We start from the raw sequence: 23,621 nt of genomic DNA, 5'->3' as shown, positions 1-23,621 counted from the left end.
ATTTGTAGTTTTCAATTTTGACGGAATATTTTTTTAAGTTGTTTTTATTATATATGGATGTTGACACTGTAATTAAGAGATCATTTATATTATAAGATTGATGTAATCGTCATAATCTATCCTTAGATCCTTAGGTAGGTATATCTGATAAGGTCGAACACAATCATAATATTAAGACGTTGGTTGACTGAAAATGCATTTTGAACAAAGTGATATAATTTCAGAAACAAAACAATGGCTAATTCAAATTCAAATTATTTATTATCTTCACATAGGTACTTTATGAAAAATTAAACAATTCATTTTTTTGTCATACTGATACCCAAATAGTAGGTACATTGATCAGTATAATCATTATTTTAAATACGAAATAAACAACAATTAATACATTTAAATACTGCAATATTATAATTTATACGTTAAATAGTCAATTAAGTGTAGGAGCATTACTCTTACTGTTAGATTTCAACTTTCTCAGCAGTACGGACCTAACTTGTAAACCAACCAGAGTTAAAGAGCATTTATGCAAGCGGGAGGCCAATCGTCTCTATTATCGATGGAGTAGCCATCGGAATCTACACAGTAGGTAATGTTGTTTGCGACCTGGTTGGCACGGTAGTTACCGTTCGGCTGGCAAACCTCGGATACTCTCATACCTCGCTCCGGGAAATGTATTGTTGAATCACGAGCGCAGTCTGGAAATTTAATGGATCAAAGATATAAATTGTTTGGAAAATGCATATGTACATATATAATAGATACAATACTATAGATACACATGTAATAGATATTGAATTTTAATAAACACTACACCGTCACTATTTTAAACTGAGGTAGATGTAAATTAAAACCTATTGTAAAACCACTTTATTGGTTGATTGGAATAAAATAATTATCTACCTATCGAGTTAGTCAATCAAGTGACAAATTTAATATAATTCTACATTTTAAAACTGTAGGCTTTTAAGCCTTTAAACGATAGTGAGCCATGGCGCCAGTTATATAATTCACGCCTACAATATCTTGCCTTTTAAGGTAGAAAACAGCCTCGCTATTTGATATTGATTTTATATAATATACATAAAAATGAATACAATGGAATATTTTAAATTTTATATACTTATCAAAAAGAGAATTTCTCATGTGTTTGGTGCAAAATGAAACCATCGCTCCTATCAAACATAGGTATATTATACGTCTAATTTGGCGTTGTGATAGTACGACTACTTTCGTTTTCTGAGAACTGGTTCAACAGTTATGTTTTGGTAAATGATCCCATACATGACTTCCACATTCCAGCAGAGCGTCAAGAATGAATGGAGTCATACAACATGTCGGGAATAGGGTCACGGTCGCAAACCGGTCGCCGTGAATTCGCTCCGCAATGCGTGTGCACTGTGCACTAACAGTACATGTACGTTTCCGCGTATCTTGTGTCGACGTGACACATGAACGATAACCATTGATAATCCCGACTACTCGAGATACTTTAACGAAGACGAAACTCCTGTACAAAAATATTACATAACATAAATACTTCCCATACGAAAACGTTTTCTATATATAGACACTTATTTTGTGGGGACTGTTTGAAATTCTATTTCAGTCGACTTTCTTTTGTATTAATTCCAGCTAAGATCCGTAGGGACAGGTTTTTAAAAATAAATTTGAAACCACATTATGTACTTACTACAATTAATTCCAGCCATTTCACTGACAACAACCTGCCAAGATCCAAGAATTTTACCATCACGCCCGGTACAATAGGCACTAAAAATATAAAGAAATAATTTATAATTTAACCTAAATATAGCTTTTCTATACTAAATTAGTAAAGTGAAAGTTAAGTCACATGATTCGAGCTTTAAGTCGCGGTGTTGCTCAACGTTGGTATTGGCATTCTATTGTGTGATCATTTTGGTTGTCCTAGTGTAATGAAAAGAATTGTGTTCATATCATTTTTATGCAAATACATATTGAGTTTGTGTACTACGCGCAAAAATAGAATTTGCAAAATATAAACAGAATTGTATTTTGTATTATGGACGACAATAGGCACCAAGTAGAATAAAGAAATTTTTTAAAATTTTCCGACTATTAAATGTTTCATAGGTAGTTGCCAAATATGTATAATAACTCAACTTGCTTTAAAACTACTCGAAACTTACATTCCATTCTGAATTTGATACGGTCCATAACTTCCGTCATAATCACAGAACGTTGTTGGGTTTCCAAAAAAATTTGTTCCATGTTCCGATTGTTCCTTGTGTATCGTTGCTAATGCGAACGCTATACTTTCGCACCTTCGTAAGTACTGTTCACCCACCGCCGAGGCACTGTCTTAAATGTCAATAACAATGAAATTAAATCAAAATTGATTTAAATATGAGCAAACACTCCTATCCTAAAATTACACCCATTGCCACTCTTTATGACGGTGAGACTCCAAATGAAGCATTTTTGAAAATCTGTTTTTGTCATAGTATCACTGGAAGATGTATGGTAAATTGCTAATTTTATTCCCTATGGATAATCTAATATGGTTTAAAAAAATATATGGTCACCGAGTTTCAAGATCAGAAATTCAAGAGTTTTTTTTCTTAATAATAAGAAAAATCGTATTTTTTACTTTATTACTTGAAATTGACTCAAAAATAAAGATTTAATAACTGTGAGAAGAGAATAAGTAAAATGTGTATGTTTTGATCATTCTCCTGATAGTGTCCATTAATTACGTCACACACCGTATTGTGAAAGAACTTTTTTATTGGTCCAATAGTTTTTGTGTGAAAACATTACAAACATACATACTAAAACACACATGTGTCCTCTTTATATCATTAGTTTAGACTTTAGATTAATCTAATTGGCAATTATTATTGTTGTAAAAAAATTGACAACATCCTACTTGTGATTCTCTTTGATAAATCTGTCAATTGAAAATAAGGCGTCCACTCCTGAATTCTTAATATCCTGTTCGAGTTCCATTTGAAATAGGTATAATATAAATAACTGAAAAGTGCGTAATACGAAATACAGAACTGTAACATCCTGATACTTACAACAAGGCAACATCTTCATATCGTTTTCAGGTACGGGAATGACAGTAGGTTGACCTGTTTTTGTTTCGACGCACCAACACATGCCTTCACTGCATTGCAATGGCTCGTAATCACCATTGGATGAACAGTGCAGAGAAACAACATGCCCTTCCTCCTCCAATTCGTGTCTACTCCTACTACATGCTGGAAATATATTTAATTTTTTTTAAACGTTCTCAAAAACAAAGAAGGTTCTCAATTCGATGGAATTCTTTTTGTGTTTGATAGGAATTTGTTGCCATTTAATCCCATTTTAGAATCGGGAGTGCTACATCCCTCGCTGGAATGTCGGTGTCTTTTTTTATAGAAAATTTTATTTTTTATTATTATCGGCTAAAGGATGAGAATAAAATAATATTAAACATGATATTATATTTATATACTTATTATTGGACCCGTGACTGTTTATTTGACATTGAAGTGAAATGTCTACGTATCTTTCAATTTTCATCCGTGCGACAGTTAATTATTAAGGATAATTTTTATAACTTTGCTGTAAAATCTTTGCGTAGTAAAAATATTTTACATTGTTTGATACTTTTAGTTTATTTGCTTTTTATCAAGTTTTATTATGTCGCAGGTGAGAATTTTGACAGTCTCACATAAAACTATGCTTACCACAAGTCATCTCGCTTGCTTGGTTCCTCCACATTTGTCCAAATATTCTGTTACCGTTTTTATCCGTGCAGAAACATCTGTGATGTATAAACATTTAATGTCAATAGAAATGAATTGGTGCAGTGAAACATGCGAGTTCAGTCATTGTTTGTTCTGAGTTCTGACGTCACATGGAATAATAATTGATGTTCCTTGTTTTATTTTATAAATATACAGTAGTTCGACCCTCGTCGTGGTATGTTAACTTTAATAATTAATACTTATCTCCATGATGGAATTACTAGGAAAAGATAATAACTCAACTTGAATTTAATCAATATCCTATGAATTATTAATTGTTTTGCTATTTTTTGTTACGTAAATGCGAATAGAAATCGTTTTCATGTTCCGGATGTTCGAAAAAGGACTTCTTGTCAGATTTCATAATTGTTGTAATTATCACTTACCTACCAGTAAAAACATCGCCTTTGCATTGCACAGGCGCATACCATCCGTTCGCTAAACAGTTGGCTGGGGGGCGGCATTGATGATCTAGTAATTGAATTAATATTTACTTAAAAAAATAAACACTAATAATTATGATAAAGACACATCATCATTAATTTAAGCTTGCATATTGCATGTATAGTTATTATTATTACTTAGTTTCCTGAACGCTTACCAAAATTGTAATCATCATCATCGTCTCCGTCACCCCCCGAGTCACCTATCGGCGTGCAACCCGGGCAGCAGCCAAATATGTGGCTATTTTGAGTTAAAGTAAAACCTACACCACATTCTGTTTGAGATAAATCCGTAATACACACTTGAGCCTTTTCACATCTTTGCGCTTCTAACACTTGCGTTGACATCAAATTAAAAAGCAACAGAAAGGTAGGAAAATACATATTTTTAAATGTGGGTAACAAACAACTATTGACATTAACAATTTCTGATTAATTAGTGATTGAATTATTATCAAGTTTTATCGATTATAATCTAATCTGAAATCCATTTCAAACACATAGTGTAGTATGCGGTAGATAAAGATTTATTGAGTGAACGTACTTGTTTGTGTGTATTATTTATTATAATTATTTCAACTGTATGGATTCATCTCTATTAACTTATTATTAAAATATTGAACTGACAAGTTCTACATAATATAAGAGAATATATTTACAGAAATAACAACAATTACATGTTTAATAAAGTGAATTCCTTACACCATAAAACAACACAATGTCAACTCCGTTCACAATCGTTTAATATGAGTAAGAGCCTTATCAGTAGTATCGCTATCTCAAGTTAAATTACACGGCACACGGCAGAGTCAGGTCGTGAGTGATAGCGTCGGGCGCTAGTGTTTGCGTCGAGCGCCAATAACCCGCGCTCTTTTGCTTATCTTTATTATCAGTTTTACATTGAAAGAAATGGCCTATTTCTTTTATTATTAGGAAAGTCATGAGAAAGTACACAATTTTGTTTACACTGGATTATCTCTTTTACAGTTTGGATTGAAGCGGCCGTACCCGGCTAGCATGGAGGACTGCAAGAAACGTGTACACGGCACAAAAGTTTCAAAAATAGCAAATATATTCCAAGGAATGCCGTCAAAAGACGACGAAGATATGCGTGGAAGTGATGTGTCGGTTGTTAGAACTGAAAGTCATTTGGCTAGGTTCAACAACGCCCGAGCGTTGTTTGAAAAATTAGGAGAAGAAAATCGCGGTTTTCGTATTGAGAAGTCCCCGTCCGCAGCTGCAAGTTTTGCTGGAACGCGCGGTGTTTCACCCGGAGTACCTTCTCGGTCAAGATCAAGTTCCGCAGGTTCTGTAAGTCCACCTAGGTGTAGTGTTACACCGACTGCAGCATATCCGCCAGCAATTAATGGAGACAAATTGTCCAATGGTGCTTCACAACCGCCACCTAAGCCAGCTAAACCTAGTGTACTTCCAAAACCAGAAAAACCTGATAGACGCTTTAATAAGGAACTCATCGAAAAACAAAGGAATTGGACATCTCATTTTAATAAATCTAGACCTCGAAACGAAATTGAACAAAAAGTAGAAAATAAATACATAGCACAGGATAGAAAGTCTCCAGAAGCTACGGATAGATATGTTGTACCATCGCGGGTATACTCTCCACCTCTCTCACCGGGTGCTGGAGACACGCACTTGGAACGTCCTTCAACTCTGCCTTCTGCTTTAGTCAATCGAAGTGTACATGTTGCGAAATCACCTAGTCCTGTAAAAAATGTCGCACCTGTATTACCTTCCCCTAGATCCAATAATGGTATATCTCCCACCGTTAGGTCTGAATCTTCACCCATCGTTAAAGGTGAAATTTATTCAACAGTGATGACACGAACGGAAACAAGAACGTCTGTATCGCCGGATGTTCAAGATGTACAAGATAAAGAAATTAAACCATTACCTCGTACTGATATGTATTCGCACTCGCCAAAAATTGTGGAACGTGTATCTACAATTACAACGTCAACTACAGTAGTGGGCGAAGGCAGTGTTTCTCCTGTCAAATTTCACAAAATCTTACCTTCTCCACCTGTACGAATGCCAAGGTCTCCACCCCCACCAATACCAGAGGACAAAAGTTTGCATACCGACAGTATATCCCCTGTCACCTCTTTAACTGAGGAGTCTTCACCTCCTTTGGAGACAGACGCCGATACCAATGACAATAAACAGGTCTCAAATGACAGATTGCCATTGAGTCCTCCGATACCATCTCCCCAAGAAGTGACAGAGGAAATTGAACTTGCACCTTCTGTGCCACAGCGGCCCGATGTGTGTGATGTTGTTCCAAGATCTCCGACGGAGCTTGAAGAGGAAAAGTATGAAAGGACAAACTATAGTTCGGATTGGGAGGAAAAGGATAAGCGTCGATCCTCAACACCGGAGTCCCCGGTGAACATCATTGACGAAGTTCATCGATCACCGTTAACTTCGCCTTTAGCATCTCCAGTGCACAGTCTGCCGCCTTCAGCCTCTCCAACTCCAGTTTCACCATCACAAAGTAAGTATTTTTTATTTTACATCAAATATATTTTCACTAAAAATAAAGATATATTTATCTCGTTACCGATAAGCTATCATAACAATTATTATATTGTGTAACTACTCTAGTAAAGTAGTCATAGATGTGTTACAATAAAATTTATTACAGATAAAAAAATCATCCAAATATTTTAATCGGTTTATCAGAGGTGGAGCCATCTTTTTACATATTAACAGTTATAATCTCATCTTGCTCGTAATGAGTGTACAAACTATGTCTCGCACTGAATAAATAATAGTTTAAATTGAAAAAAAACGTATACAAACTATGAAGAAGTGTATCAAGCACTCGCAAATTAGCGTCAGAGGTTGAAATAAGTGGGTGTGGATTGACGTTAGTTTGGCGGTCTCGTGCTCAGCGGGTTCAATGTAATATTGAGGAAGTCAAGGTATTTGAGTTGCGAGACTTGCGAGTCGATCCCGATTTAGATGCTCCGGCGCCGCCTCCGCCGCGACGACGCAGTAACTCGACCGACGTCGTCCTGTACGCCCCTACCTATTTACTTTGCATTTAACTGGGACACTTAATATTATCTCAATTGTTCGCTTGTGTCGTGTAGCTCATTTCATAAGTTAATATATACGATTCTGTTTGTGAAGTACACTCTGAATTCATGTGTGTATAAGTGCATTCATCTCACACAACGTATCAGATAAATTTCTAAAAACAACTGCGGCTTAATTTTTGCAACACATTCACGGGAAACAGACGCAACTCAGCCTATGAAGTTTTTTGTGATTTCGTTTTATTTTCGATAGATTTTGCTGCTATAGTCTTTGTAAAAAGTGAATGCTGACATTTTTAGTATAACTTACACCAAAAAATACTTATTATCTTGTTTATGTTTTTTTATGGTACATAACAGTTTAAACTTACAAGATAATAGATCGCTCTCATAGAGGTCTCGGATACTAAACAAGTTTTTTTTAATACAAAAATAACAAAAAAAAAATGCATTTCAGACAGTTCTGAAAATCGTGTTTGTTTTACAAGTGAGTTACAATGATATGCATAAATCGAACCGTGCGTGCAGTACTATATAGAATATTATCGGGCAGTTGATTGAAATCATACAAAATACGGCGTTTTGAGTTAAATGTGCGGGTGAGTGTGCGTAGTGCGGACACACAGGATTCGCGATGGCGTGGGGATGAAGTGAAGCAAGTTTGCCTGCACCGACCGTGCGATATGCGCCTCTGCGGGTGTTGCATTGGTTTGTTACCTTTGTTAAACTTGCGATACGTATAATATAATGTGGTACAAATAGGATGTGAAGATATTGAATGATATTTCTTACATAAATCAAGTGATGAAAATACGTTTTGAAGGTTCATTATACCTGTAGATATTAATTAATTTTTATCTACTATCGGAGCTGTCGCTGGAACGGCTTTCAGGATATTTAAATAAAATAAAATCCTTCACATATTGCTGAATATCTCCTAGATTGATGGGTACAACAAATTAAGAAATATGTATTAAATGTTTTTATTTTATTTTAAATTATGTTGGAAAATTGAACTAAAATATTTAATATTTATAATATACAATATACTTTGATAGTAGATAAATATATGGCCTGTGGCTTCAGAAAGTAGGTTGCTTTTATTCTGGGCCATATGAAATAACGGCTAGATATGTTGAGAAGTTTTTAGCATAAAGAATATAACAAACTTTTTCACTTAGTTCATTGTTTACTATTTTTCCTTTGACTACGCGGCCGACGACGAGGGCCGATAGCTAGTCTCATTATATTTGTAAGTAGACTAAGATTACTGCACAGATTTTGTTGTTTATTACTGCATATTTTTGAGTTATAAAATTATGTACTATAAATTAATATATAAGAAATATCATAATTACCGAAAAATATTGTCATATATAAACAAATTTTCGAACATGTTGAAAGTGGTATAATTTCTGTAGTCCTTAATTATTTTTTTTGTGTCCATTTCTGTAGTCCTTAATTGTTTTCAATGTACGAATGGAGCCGTGGAGTATTTATAAAATATCATATTTATTTGTACATATAAAAAGCCACTTATGTACAGAAACGATGCGAAATATAAACGTATATATTATACGAATCAATTCAGAAACATGTTATAAATGTACCAATATGGGAATTATACTCTTGTGTTTATTATATTTAGTTGTCCGAGATGATGATGTATTCTTTAGATAATAAATCTGATTGTTTTAAGATACTGTCTTCCCGCCTTTTCGCATGAGTGGATGCAGATCATAAATACACAAATTTATTCATGTTACATATAAAACTTTCCCTTGAATCACTTTATTATGAGAAAAATCACATCCAAATTCTTTGCTTAACTTTAAAGAGCATACACGGGTATATACAGCGGGAAAGCGACTTTGTTTTATACCTTGCGACGTAGCTTTTATTATACCAATAAGCCCCATATAACTATTGCGTAGGAAGAGAGCTTGTTTTCATAAATTTACGAGTCTAAAAGAAACTATTTTTTATGACGACACTCTATTAGGAAACTTGACCTAATAAAAAATTCAAAATGATGACTTATTCACAAAGCCGTGCTATTAATAAGAAAAGAAGTAGCTATTGAGCGCATGAAGTAGGTACTTATATGAAAGAAAAATGAGAAAATGTTTTCATTAGATCACCAGTTGCCGTATTGCCCTAAGTTTGTACAACCGTTTCTTATCTAAGGAACAATAAAGTTTTTCATATCAGTGCGCTGGCGTAGTAGTTTCTTTCAACGATAAGTCTAGTCTTGGCGTAGCAATAGCAGAAAATTAATGGCAAACAAAGCTCCCATTGAATGTACACTGGTGTTAATTAATACGAAGCTCGCCAGCCGCTCAATGTACTAGATTGGCAAATAACGACTAAATGATTGTCATTTTATTTACCTATCACTTATTAAACTAACTCTGTTACTTTATTACTTCCATTAGCATTAGCGTATCTGTTGCGTTTTGAATGTGCTTTAAAAATTCTCATTTTATGATAATGAGAACTTGTCACTTGAATTAAGATTTTTCCTTATATCAGACATGGAAAGTTTTCACGCTATAATTAACTATTTAGTTGAATCAATGAAATATCGAATTAGCATACTGTGGGATGTTTGTTGTACCGGATACTTGCTCGCTAATGACCTAATGCGAGTACCTGTGGTCGAACTCGTTTCAAAATTAGAAGTATTAACCTAATTTCTTCTTAACCTAAATAAATCACGTGCTAGGAATAAGAACGCTACATTTATTTTAACGTTATTATCGATTTATTGTCTCGATCCTATTTTTAATCAGTTGATATTAAGAAAATATCTTGTTATTCAGACGACCTCAGATGTTTTTAAATTTATAGATACGTCATTCGCTGTACAATGTAAACGCTCCAGAATTGCAATGCGAAAGTCAGGTAATTGCCTGACTCGTGTAAAGATGTGTGATGTTCTCTTTTTTATGTGTGAGTGAGAAGAAGCGCCGCTTATAAGCATTCGTTTTTTATTAATACAATTTAGTATATAACTATACACGACGACCACAAAAATGAACACTGTAAAATGATGGTTTTACTTGAACTGAATCTTCGAATGATAAATGAAAAATTATTAACATGATATGTATATTACATAAAAGCACTGATAACATAAAATTACTAGAAAGAGTCCTTCGTTACATTATTTCAATAACGCTTTGGATTGTTAAGGTGCATTGGTTGACTAACATGTATAACTATAACTTGTATTCGAAAATTGGCATATTCCAGTAGGCGGCGGTCGGAAATCATCAGAGGCAGATGAGGTCACGGGCCGAACACGTTCGCGCACGTCCAGTGTCTCGGACGAGGGCGGCTTCAATGAGCCGTCCCCAGAGGTGGTGGCCAGGCTGCGACCCGCCGAGTACCGGGAGCCGCCGCCGCCCCTCACCCGCGATATACGCGATGCGGAGCGCGCACGATCCGATCCGGATACTTTGTCGGTTTTACAGCAGGTTAGTAGTAGCAACGCAATATAACAATATTATCATACAAATAACGTAATATACCTACTACCTATACGTGGGTATATATTGAAATGGTTGTTAAGAAATATAATAAGTAATCATGGTCGGAAGTCGGTTAGACTTAAAAATTAGTAAAATGACTATAATATATATATATATATATATATATATATATATATATATATATATATATATATATATATATATATATATATATATATATATATATAAAATGACTGTATTTTTTGTTTGTTTCTTCCTAACTTTACTGGGTGAACTGATGTTTTTTTATAATCTATCTTTTTATTTATTTGAAAATTGTTGTCTACCATGTGGTGTTGCATTTAAATTTTGTCTAGTTCTGACAATTCCAAGTTGGTTTAAATTTAGTTAAAAAAATTAAACCACTTTACCTATACCATATCTGTATACAGGTAGTCATTGGTCAACCAAGCTGCTAGGGAATCGTTTAGTTACACGTACAAAGACATGAATTCGTAAAAACATGTTACAGAGATATAGTGCCTGTGGGTTAAAAATTGTGCTAAAATATACTAAAGCAAATATTGTAAAGCCAGAATAACTAATACACGATAACTTGTCTAAAGTATGCCCGTACAGGCCATACAACATAAGTGTATAATTGTGTGAAAACCGCCGCAATTTATTCCAGGATTCGGGTGTCGTTGTAAGCGAAGCGAGTCAAGGCTCCATAGAGGTGCTCGACAAATCGACCACCAGCCAATGGAGCGTGTCCGAGGAGCACCCGGCGGAGGGCGCGCGCGGCAGCGACGCGGCCGACTACGACGACGCGGACGCCAAGCAGCCGGACAGCATGACGCCGGACGAGGCCGAGATACTTCTCAGCTCCAGGTGCGACTCACCGCTTAATACTACTACGTTTATGTGGGAGTTGAATACGCTTCGGCACGAATTGGGCCAACTCGCACCGGAGAAGTACCACACCCCCGTAGAAGACCGGCTGAAATAGTAGCATGCTACCGTTTGTCGTTCGTCGAGTGGGGGAGCCGGAAGCCCAGATCCTTTTCCTTACTCTTCCCTGGCCTTTCTTTTATTCCTTTCTTCAATCCTTTCTAAATCCCTTTCTAATTTAAATTCGGCAAGCCATTTATTGAGGCGTACGTTTTGCAATCGACCTTACTACGCCTACGCCTCGCCAAATGTTCATGGGCGGTGGTAGCGCTTACCCACCAGCTCCATTGTCGACGATGACATAAAAAAATATATTCATATATAATATAATAAATGAATATAACATGTGCATTAACACATTCATAGGGAGTAATTAATGATATTTGCGTTTTATAATTCTTAGCGCTAATTACCTGCTGTGCTATTCTTTGTCTTTTTTGCGTTGACAGCAGGTTGATTTTATTAGTGATAATCAGTTAATTTATTGTATACATGAATAATTAATTGTTGCTTATAATCGCACAACAGCTGACCAACTCTTCAGGCTTATTATGTCTAATGATATAATGTTTAAAACATGAGAGTTAATGAATTTGGCAATTAGGATACTCTGCGTTTTACTGCTTTATAATTATGTAATATACTTTTATTCTGTCGTCTTTGAATGTTGCTTTACTGTTTCTATGAAACTTATCATTTGCGCTATTTTCTTTCTCATTCAATACTTTCATGTGTTGATGTAGCCAGGAAATGTAATTATATTATAATAATATTATTTTTGTTGCACGCTATTTCTTTATTTACAATCTTATGTACATGTAAGTATTACTATTTGCGAATCATAAGTTCTACTGCCAGCTTCATACGTGTATTAAACGTCGTATTTTTATCATTTGCATGCTGCCTGCACAACGCTTCATTCTTGCCCGATCACATTGCAGTATTCTGGAGAAAAAACTTAGGTAAGCTTGGTTAGTTCTCGACAACTGATACTTACATTTTTGCGCTATTTCGTTGATGTGTGATTTCTACTTATTCGAATGTATCTTTGAATGCGGAAATTATTTTCTTGTGTCTGCGATTTGCGTTTTTGAATTCACAACATTATCATTATTTGCGATTTGAACAGGTTTTAGTTGATTGTTATCAGTATCAAGAAATTTTGACAGAATCTGTGATCCAAATTACAATTATAATTAACTAAGCAGAAACCAGACGATAGCCATTATGTCTTAATATTTCATAATACAAATATTAACACGATCTTATACTACCAATTGAAATTTAGCATTAAATTGTGCCTAAAAACATGGTACAGGCAAGAAGCTCTGCTGTCGGACGAGCAGGCGCAAGAGATAGTGGCGATGCTGTCGCCGCACGCGTTGCCGCACGACAACGGCGTCTCGCTCAACGATAGCTACCAGTCTGTGCTCTCATACGAGAGGTGATTTGCTCATTTTAAACTCAAACTTCAACTTTATTTATCCAAACAGATTTTGAATCGCCATAATGTAGTTTTACCATTTATCACTGTTCTACTAAACTGGAAATAAAACTATCAAAATAAATAATGTTGTTCTATGATATGTATCATATACTAACCTTCTCGAGGCGAATGAAGCAATAAATCATACACAAACACAATATCTAATCGAAAATAATTCTAAAATTCAATAATACTACAATTTTAAGCAATATATTGTATGTAATAATTAATGTAGCTCATTATATATAAACATACTATAAAAATACATATCGCAATCGAAACGATACAAAATATTTATCAGCGTAAACTTGTAACATGTACTCAGAAAGTTCTCACATATACGGCTTAAGTAATAAAACAATGGTCGCGCGCGCGCAATCACGCGTCGCAGCATGCAGTCAGTGGACGAGAGCTACGAGTTCGTGTCGCTGGAGGCGGACGCGGGCGCGGGCGGGGACCGCGCGCGCGACGCGGCGCCGGCGCGCGGCCCGCCGCCCGCCGCGCGCGCGCCCGAGCCGGACGGCGTGTTCGAGTCGTACCCGCCGCGCGCGCTGCGCGAGCTCGCCGAGGAGAACGGCATACATTACTTCGAGGATGGACACTTTTATACGGAAGTGAGTGGTTACCGTTTATGCGAAACTAGCTGCGCCCCGCGGTGTCACCGGCGTAAGTCTGTGCCCCGTGGGAATATCGGGATAGAAAATTGTCTATATGTTGTTCCAGTTGTCCAGTTGTTCCATCTACGTACCAAATTTCATTGCAATCGGTTCAGTAGTTCTTGCGTGAAAGTGTAACAAACATACACATACTCACAAACTTTCGCATTGATAATACTAGCTGCGCCCCGCGGTTTCACCCGCGTGAGTCCGTATCCCGTAGGAATATAGGAATATAAAGTTGCCTGTATCTTATACCAGTTGTCCAGCTAACTACGTACCAAATTTCATTGTCAATCAGTTCAATTTCAATCAGTTCAGTAGTTTTTGCGTGAAAGAGTAACAATCACACACACTTACAAACTTTTGCATTTATAATATTAGTAGGATTAGTAGGATAGTAGGATAGGATTAGCTTTTGTCTGCGGCTTCGCATCCGTTCAATTCGGAGTAGTTTAATAGATGCGTGTAAACCTTCCTCTTGAATCACTGTCAAAAACACCCCATCGAAATCCGTTGTGTACTTTTAAAGATCTAAGCATGCATACATACATAGGGACAAACGCGAGAAGCGACTTTGCTTTATACTAAAGGCAAAAAGCGTTGGCAAAAGGCAAAAGGCAAATTGTGATGTCATTGCTGATAAATTTAAAAAATGGGTATGGTAGGTTTATTAAAACTAATATAAGTCTTACTAATTAGGCAAATAAATCTTTAATAAAAGAAAAAGCTTGGCTTTCCATGTTTTTTGTTGAACTTTAACAGATTAACGTTATTGACGCGCACATTCTTATTTGGTAATAATTAATATATATAAAGCAAAAATTTTAGATAAAAAAATTGATTATGTTGATACATAAACCTGATGGTTTTATGCCTAGCCAGATGAATATTATTTTTTTAGTGTACAACAAAATGTAGCTAGGGCCCCATGGTACATACTATAAATGTTAGGTTAGATTCAGCAAAATGAGTTTTTAATTCTCTGGAATAGTAATTAATAATGTGTTACATGAGCATCATATTTAAGCATATGGGTTACTTTAATAATACACTCGGAGCACACAGTGTGCTGTTACAACGAAGTTGAGATACAATGTACATTTTTTTGAATGAATTGATGATTTTAGAAATACGTCGCCTGAATTTAATTATACTGAAGGTGTAGGGGATGTTGGCCGCTGGAACTGCACCTAAATAAAAAAAAAAAAATAATTTATGTAAAATGAAATCAAAACTTCCGAGAATTATACATGTGGATTAATACCATATCCTACTAATACTTAAACTAAACTAAACTAACTTAATTGCTAAAACAATAATCGTAAATTCCAGGTTGCGGGTCTTCCTCCTATAGAAGAGGATGATGATGATGATTATTACCCACCAGTATTTGTTAAGAAAAGTAGTAAAGTTAAATTCAGGTATGTCACTTAAACATATTCTAATTTTTTTTTTACATATCATTGATTCTGCTTCGAAGTTTAAACTTATAAAGTATGTTATTTTGTAGTTACATACTTCCTTTTGTTAAATTTTGTTTATAACTATCAAACATGAATAAAAATAAATAATAAAAAGTTCCCTTTGAGTTTCTTGTATTTCTATAATGTATTGTATAATTTTATTTCAATTACAATTTTCACATATTAATTTGAAAAAAATTAATAAAAGAAATAATTGCACCATAATTGATCACACAAATAATAATTGTATATATGCGTTTCCAGTACGGAGCCGATGCGTGTGTTCTCGACGCACTCGGTGCGCGAGTACGACCGGCGCAACGAGGACGTGGACCCGGTGGCCGCGTCCGCCGAGTACGAGCTGGAGAAGCGCGTCGAGAAGATGCACGTCTTCCCCGTCGACCTGGTCAAGGGCGCCGATGGGCTCGGCCTGTCTATCATTGGTGGGTGCTTTTGTAATCTATGTGTATTGAGTTCAGCTCCAAAGTCGTAGTCAATAGAAAGAGATCTAGACAATACTTTGTTCCGTCGTCGCTATGGGTAAATGACTGGCGGTTTTTACGTCTAGTGTAGCTTCTCCTTGAAGGCACTTTTCATTGAAGTATGACGTCTACCAACCGCACGCAAGCACGTATATATAATGTATTTGACGATAGAGTTTCTAAAATAAGAAATAGGATATTATTATCATTAAATTTTATTTAAGTAGCATCATGAACATTCATACGTAGGGTATTGTCATCTCATACATTTTTAGGGTATTTTTGCAATGCATTCACATTAAAAAGTATATATTAAGCATAAATTTATAGCCAAACAAACTATTTAAATTACCAGGTGTCCGTTTTTTTATATAATTGATATGTTATAAAGTTGATTTTTCATCTAGCAGTGTATCCGAAAACTTTCATCCAATCTAGACGTATCAAATAATTAATTTAAAATTCGATTTGATTCGAAATACTTAATCATAACTCTAATTATGAAAGATATGTAATAAATGATCTCTAATAAAAACTAACATTACGTTTTAAACAAAATAATCTGTTACAGGAATGGGTGTTGGCGCCGACGCGGGCTTAGAGAAATTGGGCATATTTGTTAAGACGATCACTGAGAGCGGAGCCGCCGCGCGAGACGGACGCATACAAGTTAACGATCAGATCATTGAGGTCGATGGGAAGAGTTTAGTAAGTGCTTTATATATTACTAGCTGTTCGCCCGTGATCATATATAGCCTTTGTCACTGTCAAGTTGCAGCTTTGTTATGGTTAAAGAATTTTTAAAATCAGTCCAGTGGTTTGGCGTGAAAATGTTTCCTCTGTATAATATTAGTGTAGAAAATGTATCCGAACAAATTATTTTGTGTATAAGTAGAGTAAATATTAATACTTACATTTTTCATATTTATTGTTATTGAAGCAAAGAGGCATGAGATATAATTTAAAGTCCACATTATATTTTAGTATGATGTTGATACAAATTATGTGACTTTGAAATCGAGAATTGCCTACCCATTTTTACACGCTTTTTATTAGCTTCACCTGTATGTTTGTTTGTTTGTATGTTTGTTTGTTTGTATGTTTGTTTGTTTGTAACTGACTTCTTTGGGCGCGATTTTGACCCACTTTAAACGGCCAGATTTCGTTCAAACTTTGTAGATTTATTGAGGACCGATGACAATACACTAATTTGATAAAATTATTCCAGTTTTCAATTTGCAAAATATGATTTTTGTTAAAGCGTGTTTTATAGTTTTTTTAAACTATTATATTTTATTATTATTAATACCTTTATACCAGTTTAACAGAATTCATTTCATATTATTTTTATTAGGTTGGTGTAACACAAGCTTACGCGGCGTCAGTGCTGAGGAACACATCTGGTCCGGTTAAATTTCTTATAGGCAGAGAAAAAGATCCTGAGAACAGTGAAGTAGCGCATCTTATACGACAGTCGTTGGCCGCTGATAAAGAAAGAGAAGAAAGGTAAATAATTGTTAAACATAATGTTATTTGTATTATAAAGATGTTATAATACTACCTTAATGTAAAGAAGTTAAGAATAAGAAAGAAAAGTAAAGATGCGTTTGAAAACTTAGTGACCAAAATTAAGTAATTTTCAAAACAATAATTGATGAATAAATTGTAGACATTAAATGATAACACTGACTTTAACCTTAGAACAAGATTTTAATTTGGAATGAAATAAAAATTATAGAGCATCTCGAGAACGTCAGCGGCGACAACAGGTAGAGGAGGAGGACTCACAGCAGGCGGCCGCTGAGTCGGCTGCCACCGTGCGACATCCGGATATCTTGCAGCTAAAGGCGCTAGTCAATGAGGTATATAAGTTTTTTTTCTTTTTTTATTTTATCTTTTGATTAATAGCTTTTCATCAATTTTATTTTCGTTTATTGGTTTTTTATCTCTCGCGAGAAAATTTGAAGTACCATGATTATATTTGTCAGCTGGTGGGCATGGAGGCGGGCGGCGGCAGCGGCGCGGAGATCACGGCGCGCATGCGCGAGTGGTGGGCGCAGCGCGCGCCGCCCGACGACGCGCTGCGGGACTCGCTGGCGCGCGCCACGCACGCGGCGCGGCGCGCTACGGACAAGTACGAGAAGGTCGGTTGGGATATTCAAATTAATATCCATACTTATATGTAAAGCTGAACTCTTTTTGTTCGGTTACTTGCTTGAATGAGCTAATCTCAGGAACTACTCGATGTGGATGAGATTTAATGCAAACATGAAAACCAAATTGCCTAAGGGAATGGAGGAGTGCGGGGCGAGCTTAATTGTTTATTATATCAGCTAGATGCTGTACAGTGCACCTAGTAATTATTCGAAGTGTGATTGATAATTATCGTACTAAGTAATTATATTATTTTTCATAATACGATTCATACCACCAAATATAACCACCTTATTGGAAATCACACATTCAAAAGTGTAATTGATGATATAAATATTTGAATTTGTACGTACGTGCAGGCGCGTCGCGCGCTGCGCGAGTGGCGGCGCACGCGCTCGATGGTGCGCGCGCGCGAGGAGTGGTGGAGCGGCACGCTGCGCGAGGCGCACCGCGAGTACGCGGCCGCGCTCTCCGCGCTGCACGAGCGCGTCGCGCGCCTCGAGGTGCTCCTGCTGGTTCGTACATGCGCCTAGGCCTACGCCTGCCCGTACTGGCCGTATCGCAGAACAGATAAGAGGATGGAAAGAACTGAATTGTATCGGAACGCGTGCCCCGTTATTTAACTTCACTACACTCTGCACTTGTGGCTGAATCGCAATAAGCATATGATCGCTCGCTTACAAGCAATGCATAATTTTCAATGTGTTCGATATTATGTCGTTTTATTCAACATATAGGTTGACTTACGAAAATTCAGAACGCTCATATTATATGAACAGCACGCCGGTTACTCCCTTGTGAGGCCTCTTTTATGTGTTCTGTGGTACGTATCATTTGAAACTGACATAATGTCAACGTACAACTAGGATTCAAAAAAATAAAAAGATTTTTTTTATTTATTTAAGCTCCTTTAAGTGTTTTGTAAGTTTGTACTCTCATTGTGTGGAACAGGACCCATTTATATTTAAAATAAACATATTACATTGTCTTAATTGATTTATTAATGTAAACAGGAGACGCAGAAAAAGGCAGGTCTCCCCGTGATGCTGCCGCACGAGCCATCAGCGCGACGAGAAACACCGCCGCTCCCCAGGAAGCCAGATCCAGATCCACTGCTTATTAACGGTATTTTATTTTTTTAAGATATGTAATTAATAACTGAACGAACAAGTATAAACATCAATTCCTGTTTGTCACACTTACACTTGAAAATGGCTGAATCGATTTGGCTTCTTTTGATCTTGATATTTTTTAACGGTGAGAAACGTAATAAAAAAAAAAAAATTGCTTCCTATGTACTTGATGTAAAACTAAAAAATTGTAATGTACTTTATTAGATCAATTACTCTCTAAGTGTATTGGGTTGGATGGGGAAATTTTTGTGTGTTTAAATTTAATATATAATATTTTCCACAGATCCATGGAGTTCAGATAGCGATCTATCTGATTTATCACCTATAGAGGATGAGTACGCGAAAGTGGATAAATCAGAAAAAAGGCAACGTGAGCCGCCAGATCTCGGCGATGTGACCGTGACTACAGCGAGTGAGGTGAAGCCGGTGAGCGCGCCCGTGACGTCAGCCCCGGTGACGTCACCGCCCGCCGCTGTGACGTCACACGCGCCCGCTAGTAGCGCGCCGAACAATGGCGCACTCACGGACACCATGTAAGGTTTCAGTTTTATGATGATATGACAAATTAGGCATGTTAGTAGAGTAGTGTATCTTAAAGTAAATTGAAAGTGATACTTTTAATTTAAAAAAGAAAACCATGTGAAGTCCACAGATATATACGAGTTCGCTTAATTAAAGCCCTGTCGCTGTGTGTCGCTTGTTGCCAAAAAAAAAAATTTAAACATTGTACTTATTCCATACTTGGAATTTGTAAGACACAGATAAATAATTTGCATAAATGTTTACTGTTACAGTAGATGAGATCTGTGTTTATAACATGATACTTTTTCCCATACAGTGCATGGTTTACTTCAGTAGGCTGTATTAGGTAGCTCTGCTGCTGATTGAACCGGCGAGAAATAATAGCATGCTACTGTGTTTCGCCCTTCCATATCATTTCATTTCCCTTCCGCCCTTCTATCCTTCATTTTCATGGGCGGTGGTGATCGCTTACCGTTAGACGTACCACCCGGTCCAAGGTCCGACTATGGCATAAAAAAAAACTTGTTCGATACTCATATATATTGCAGTGTGCCTGCCTACATCGCCAATGAATGTTCCAGGAGCAGCGGCGGGGGCGGCGGGGGCGGCGGGGGCGGCGGCGTGTGCTCGGAAGGCGGGCAGGTGGGCGCGGGCGGGCTGTCGCGCGAGCTGGACGCGGCGGTGCCGCGCTCGTCGCTGCTGGACACGTCGGCGCACCGCGCGCGCACCGACCTGGCGCGCCACCGCCACCACGCGCCGCACTCGCACGCCTCGCACTCGCCGCACTCGCCGCACTCGCTCAGCAACGCCAGCTCGGTGAGCGCCGCCATCTTGCATCTCCACCCTCACTTGTGCTTTATGTGCACATTTGACTGACTGACAGATCTATCGACGCACAACCCAAACTACTGCTCCTAGTGAGCAGATAGCCACCTGCATGCCAAATTTCAGTATGATGTCTGTTAAGAAATAATTGTGATTAATTATATCCCCAAGGAGTCTTTTTCGTCCCTTGTTTTTATACAAGGGGTGAAAATTTGTACCCTGAAAATGACAAAAACGTGCAAGAACCAGTTGATATACAAAAAAGCTCAAGATACATAGTGTCATACGTAATGCTCGAAAGAGTTGCTAAATACTAAACAAATATGCCTATGCAGTTATAGTTATGCGTTAAACATATAGTTTTTTCAATTTTATTTTTAATTTTTTTATAAATCCGCGCCTACATGCGAGTGATATGAGACTATTTGAAATGTGCGTAGACAATAGTATATATATTTTTTTTGTTTACAGGATAATATTCAGTCAACTCAATACTTTATTATTAACAAATATTTTGTTGTTACAGTACGATGGGCTGGATGACTCCTATAATGATTCGGCAGATGAATCTTTAAGCGAATCGACGTCTGGTGCACCGCCGCACGCCTCTCAAATATCAGTAAGTTAATAATAGAAGAAAAATTTAGAATGTTGATGTGGAAGCTAATTAAGAATGAAATTTACATGGACTTCCATTCAGAAATAATGTATTTCGTGAGACGTAGTAAACAACCATTTTGACAATATAATTTTTTTAATGTGAAACAGCGCGAAACACGACAGAGTTGCGGCAGTTCAGTTGGCTCTGTGGCGGACGACGCTCTGTATTCGCGGGATCCAAGACACCATCAGCTATCTGGTAACATTGCTTGTTGAAACGAAATAAATATATAATCTGTGGCAAATTGCTTATGCTCGATAGCCGCTAAAAAGTTTGCAAATGACTAATATTCCAAATGCAGTATTTTTCTCAGCTTAAAAGCGGTATTTAAAATAAAAATTATGATGATATAGCTGACACCAACGTTAAAAAATATATAATTACAGTATATTCTCTCTGGCGAATTACAGTTTTATTGCAAACTTACTAGTGAATATCTTTACTGACCTTGTGTTGTCTTCCTGCTTCTGTGTATTCAAAAACTGCCTTCAAGTGATAAATCTCGTATCATATTATATACTAATTATTCGATGTGCTTTTGTAAACACATATTATTATTTTTCACTTTTGCAATTCTATGATTTTAGCAACTGTTGTGAATAACAGAAAATTTCACTTTAAAATATTTATATCCTACTGATCTATATTTAAATACATATGACTATACCAAAACTTATAAGAAAGCATTATTGTATTTTCACAGTAAAGCACAATAGGATATATTATTTGGACTAAAATACCATATTGCATACTGTTAGTGCAGATTTCTTTCGGTTATGTCATTAGTAGGATATCACAGTTAGGTACGTTTACGCTGATGTACTATATATTTTAGTGTATATATAAGTAGTAGGTATTCCAAATATCTCAACGGAGATAAGTAAGTTAGTAAATACGTAGAACCGTTAGGACCAGCTGCGTCACTCGCAGAGCAACTCAAGCAAGTGTTGGCGGAGCGCGAGCGGCGGTTGGCGGGCTCGTCGCCTAACCCGCCGCATGCGACACACGCGTCACACGCGTCACACGCGTCACACGCGTCACAACCGTCACAAGCGTCACACGCGTCACACGTGCCCCACACGGCGCCGCACTCGGCTCACCCGGACCCGGTGCAGCTCACCAACGAGCTGGTGGATGAGATACGACAGGCCGTCAGCGAGGCGAACGCAAGAGGTATATGAATATATAACACGTGAATTGTACTCATTTTTTAATTTGTAGTTATTTTAGGGTGGCCATATACGGATGGTATTTTGATATAATTATGTTTATGATGAATCTTTTATTCGGTTTAGGAACAGTTTAAATTTATAACTATATTTTGACTATTTAATAATATTTAATATGATATAATAATATTTAAAAATACATAATATGATGAATATTGCTTTCAGGGAAGACTTTATATTTACTTCTATATCGTTACATTCTATCGTTGTGCAGTCATAATATTTTGTGCTTATTATTGTTTCTTGTTTTAATATGAGCAAAGCATATTGTGTTAACGCATTGTAATTGTTTGCTTTTAATTTGGGAGAAGGGGTATCGTTAAGCTCTTTGATATTGTTACAATTTTTTTTTTTACTTTTTGTCCATCGATTGCTTATTATTGAATTATTGATCTATTTTAATGAACTTAGAAATTCCTATTACTCTTATTAAGTTGAATTTCGAACGTAATTTTTCTTAAAAACATTTTCTTCTCGTTTTGTTTTACTTTGCCACATTCGAAGTATATATGTATGCAACAATAGTCATATAACACGTCACTTAATGGTATGGTGCGCAGTGAAGAAAGCTCCGACTTGTGTAGTGGACGGCGAGGTGCCGTGGGAGCCGCTCTCGGCCGCCGCCAGCGAGGCGAGCCTCTCGCCGCAGCCGCACAGCCGCGCCGTCACGCTGTGGACTAAGCAGCAGGTGACTCACCACACGCTAGCTACCACTTGTAGATTTACGTTTTGAACAGACTGTTTTTCGGTTTTCGGTTTCGGTATGGGTGGGCAAAAGCACATTCTGTGTACTGGTACATACATCAAAACTTGCTTTGATTCATAATACATCGTATATTCCGAGTTCTAAAGCATCTTTAAAGATTTGGATGAAGATTGATATCTATGAATATATAATATAGAATATCATGGTCTGATCTGGCTCAAAATAAAATATAGATTATTTGATTCACAGAGCATTTTGTAAAAAATACAAAAGCATGAACAAATGAATATAATAACAAAATTATATGAACAATGTTTTGTTTAATTTGTTATTCTTCGAGACCTATAACATCACGAATACTGTTGAATATTAATGTATATCAAAGAGAAAGTCTTATTAGTAACACACCTATAACTCATGAATGATCGAGTGCATTTAAATGATTTACGAACGTCAATCCGGGCGGATCCGGGGCGTGCAGCTAGTCATTAATTTGTATAGCTAAAAGGCACATTGCACTGTCCCAGGTGTGGCAGTGGGTGTCGGGGCTGGGCGAGGGGCTGGAGCGGCACGCGGGCGCGTTCGCGGCGCGC

The 23,621-nt window shown here is 36.8% G+C and overlaps 2 protein-coding genes across 2 annotated transcripts in view; one reads left to right on the top strand and one right to left on the bottom strand.

Annotated features, from left to right (window-relative positions):
• The window catches only part of LOC119828230, a 32,163-nt gene that overhangs the window by 6,649 nt on the left and 1,893 nt on the right, over positions 1–23,621 (top strand). Inside the window, exons 3-23 of the mRNA XM_038350333.1 lie at positions 5,210–6,737; positions 10,540–10,763; positions 11,449–11,648; positions 12,650–12,670; positions 13,027–13,152; positions 13,586–13,808; positions 15,186–15,274; positions 15,581–15,759; positions 16,370–16,506; positions 17,153–17,304; positions 17,537–17,660; positions 17,787–17,942; positions 18,312–18,467; positions 18,966–19,077; positions 19,369–19,618; positions 20,189–20,423; positions 20,959–21,051; positions 21,201–21,291; positions 21,994–22,266; positions 22,883–23,010; positions 23,556–23,615. Coding sequence (XP_038206261.1) covers positions 5,240–6,737; positions 10,540–10,763; positions 11,449–11,648; positions 12,650–12,670; positions 13,027–13,152; positions 13,586–13,808; positions 15,186–15,274; positions 15,581–15,759; positions 16,370–16,506; positions 17,153–17,304; positions 17,537–17,660; positions 17,787–17,942; positions 18,312–18,467; positions 18,966–19,077; positions 19,369–19,618; positions 20,189–20,423; positions 20,959–21,051; positions 21,201–21,291; positions 21,994–22,266; positions 22,883–23,010; positions 23,556–23,615 — 4,527 coding nt within the window. The 5' untranslated portion in view covers positions 5,210–5,239. The remainder of the gene's footprint in view (positions 1–5,209; positions 6,738–10,539; positions 10,764–11,448; positions 11,649–12,649; positions 12,671–13,026; positions 13,153–13,585; positions 13,809–15,185; positions 15,275–15,580; positions 15,760–16,369; positions 16,507–17,152; positions 17,305–17,536; positions 17,661–17,786; positions 17,943–18,311; positions 18,468–18,965; positions 19,078–19,368; positions 19,619–20,188; positions 20,424–20,958; positions 21,052–21,200; positions 21,292–21,993; positions 22,267–22,882; positions 23,011–23,555; positions 23,616–23,621) is intronic.
• On the bottom strand, positions 339–4,570 carry LOC119828231. Its single transcript, XM_038350334.1, has 7 exons — positions 4,381–4,570; positions 4,166–4,250; positions 3,720–3,796; positions 3,063–3,245; positions 2,169–2,340; positions 1,691–1,770; positions 339–695 (listed from the first exon to the last, which is right to left on the bottom strand). Exons 1-7 carry the CDS (start codon positions 4,568–4,570, stop codon positions 511–513), a joined length of 972 nt encoding a protein of 323 aa, XP_038206262.1. The 3' UTR covers positions 339–510.

This window comes from Zerene cesonia, chromosome 7, assembly GCF_012273895.1.
Source record: "Zerene cesonia ecotype Mississippi chromosome 7, Zerene_cesonia_1.1, whole genome shotgun sequence".
Lineage (NCBI taxonomy): Eukaryota > Metazoa > Arthropoda > Insecta > Lepidoptera > Pieridae > Zerene > Zerene cesonia.
This window is presented reverse-complemented; position numbering and strand designations above follow the sequence as displayed.

Bases quoted from the DNA above. Each gene is read 5' to 3' on its own strand.
- LOC119828231 (XM_038350334.1), bottom strand. From the start codon at position 4,570: ATGTCAACGCAAGTGTTAGAAGCGCAAAGATGTGAAAAGGCTCAAGTG. The intron at 1,771-2,168 runs GTAAGTTTCGAG...TTATATTTTTAG, and splicing joins TATCAAATTCAGAATGGAAT to TGCCTATTGTACCGGGCGTG. The intron at 696-1,690 runs GTAAGTACATAA...TTAAATTTCCAG, and splicing joins AATGGCTGGAATTAATTGTA to ACTGCGCTCGTGATTCAACA.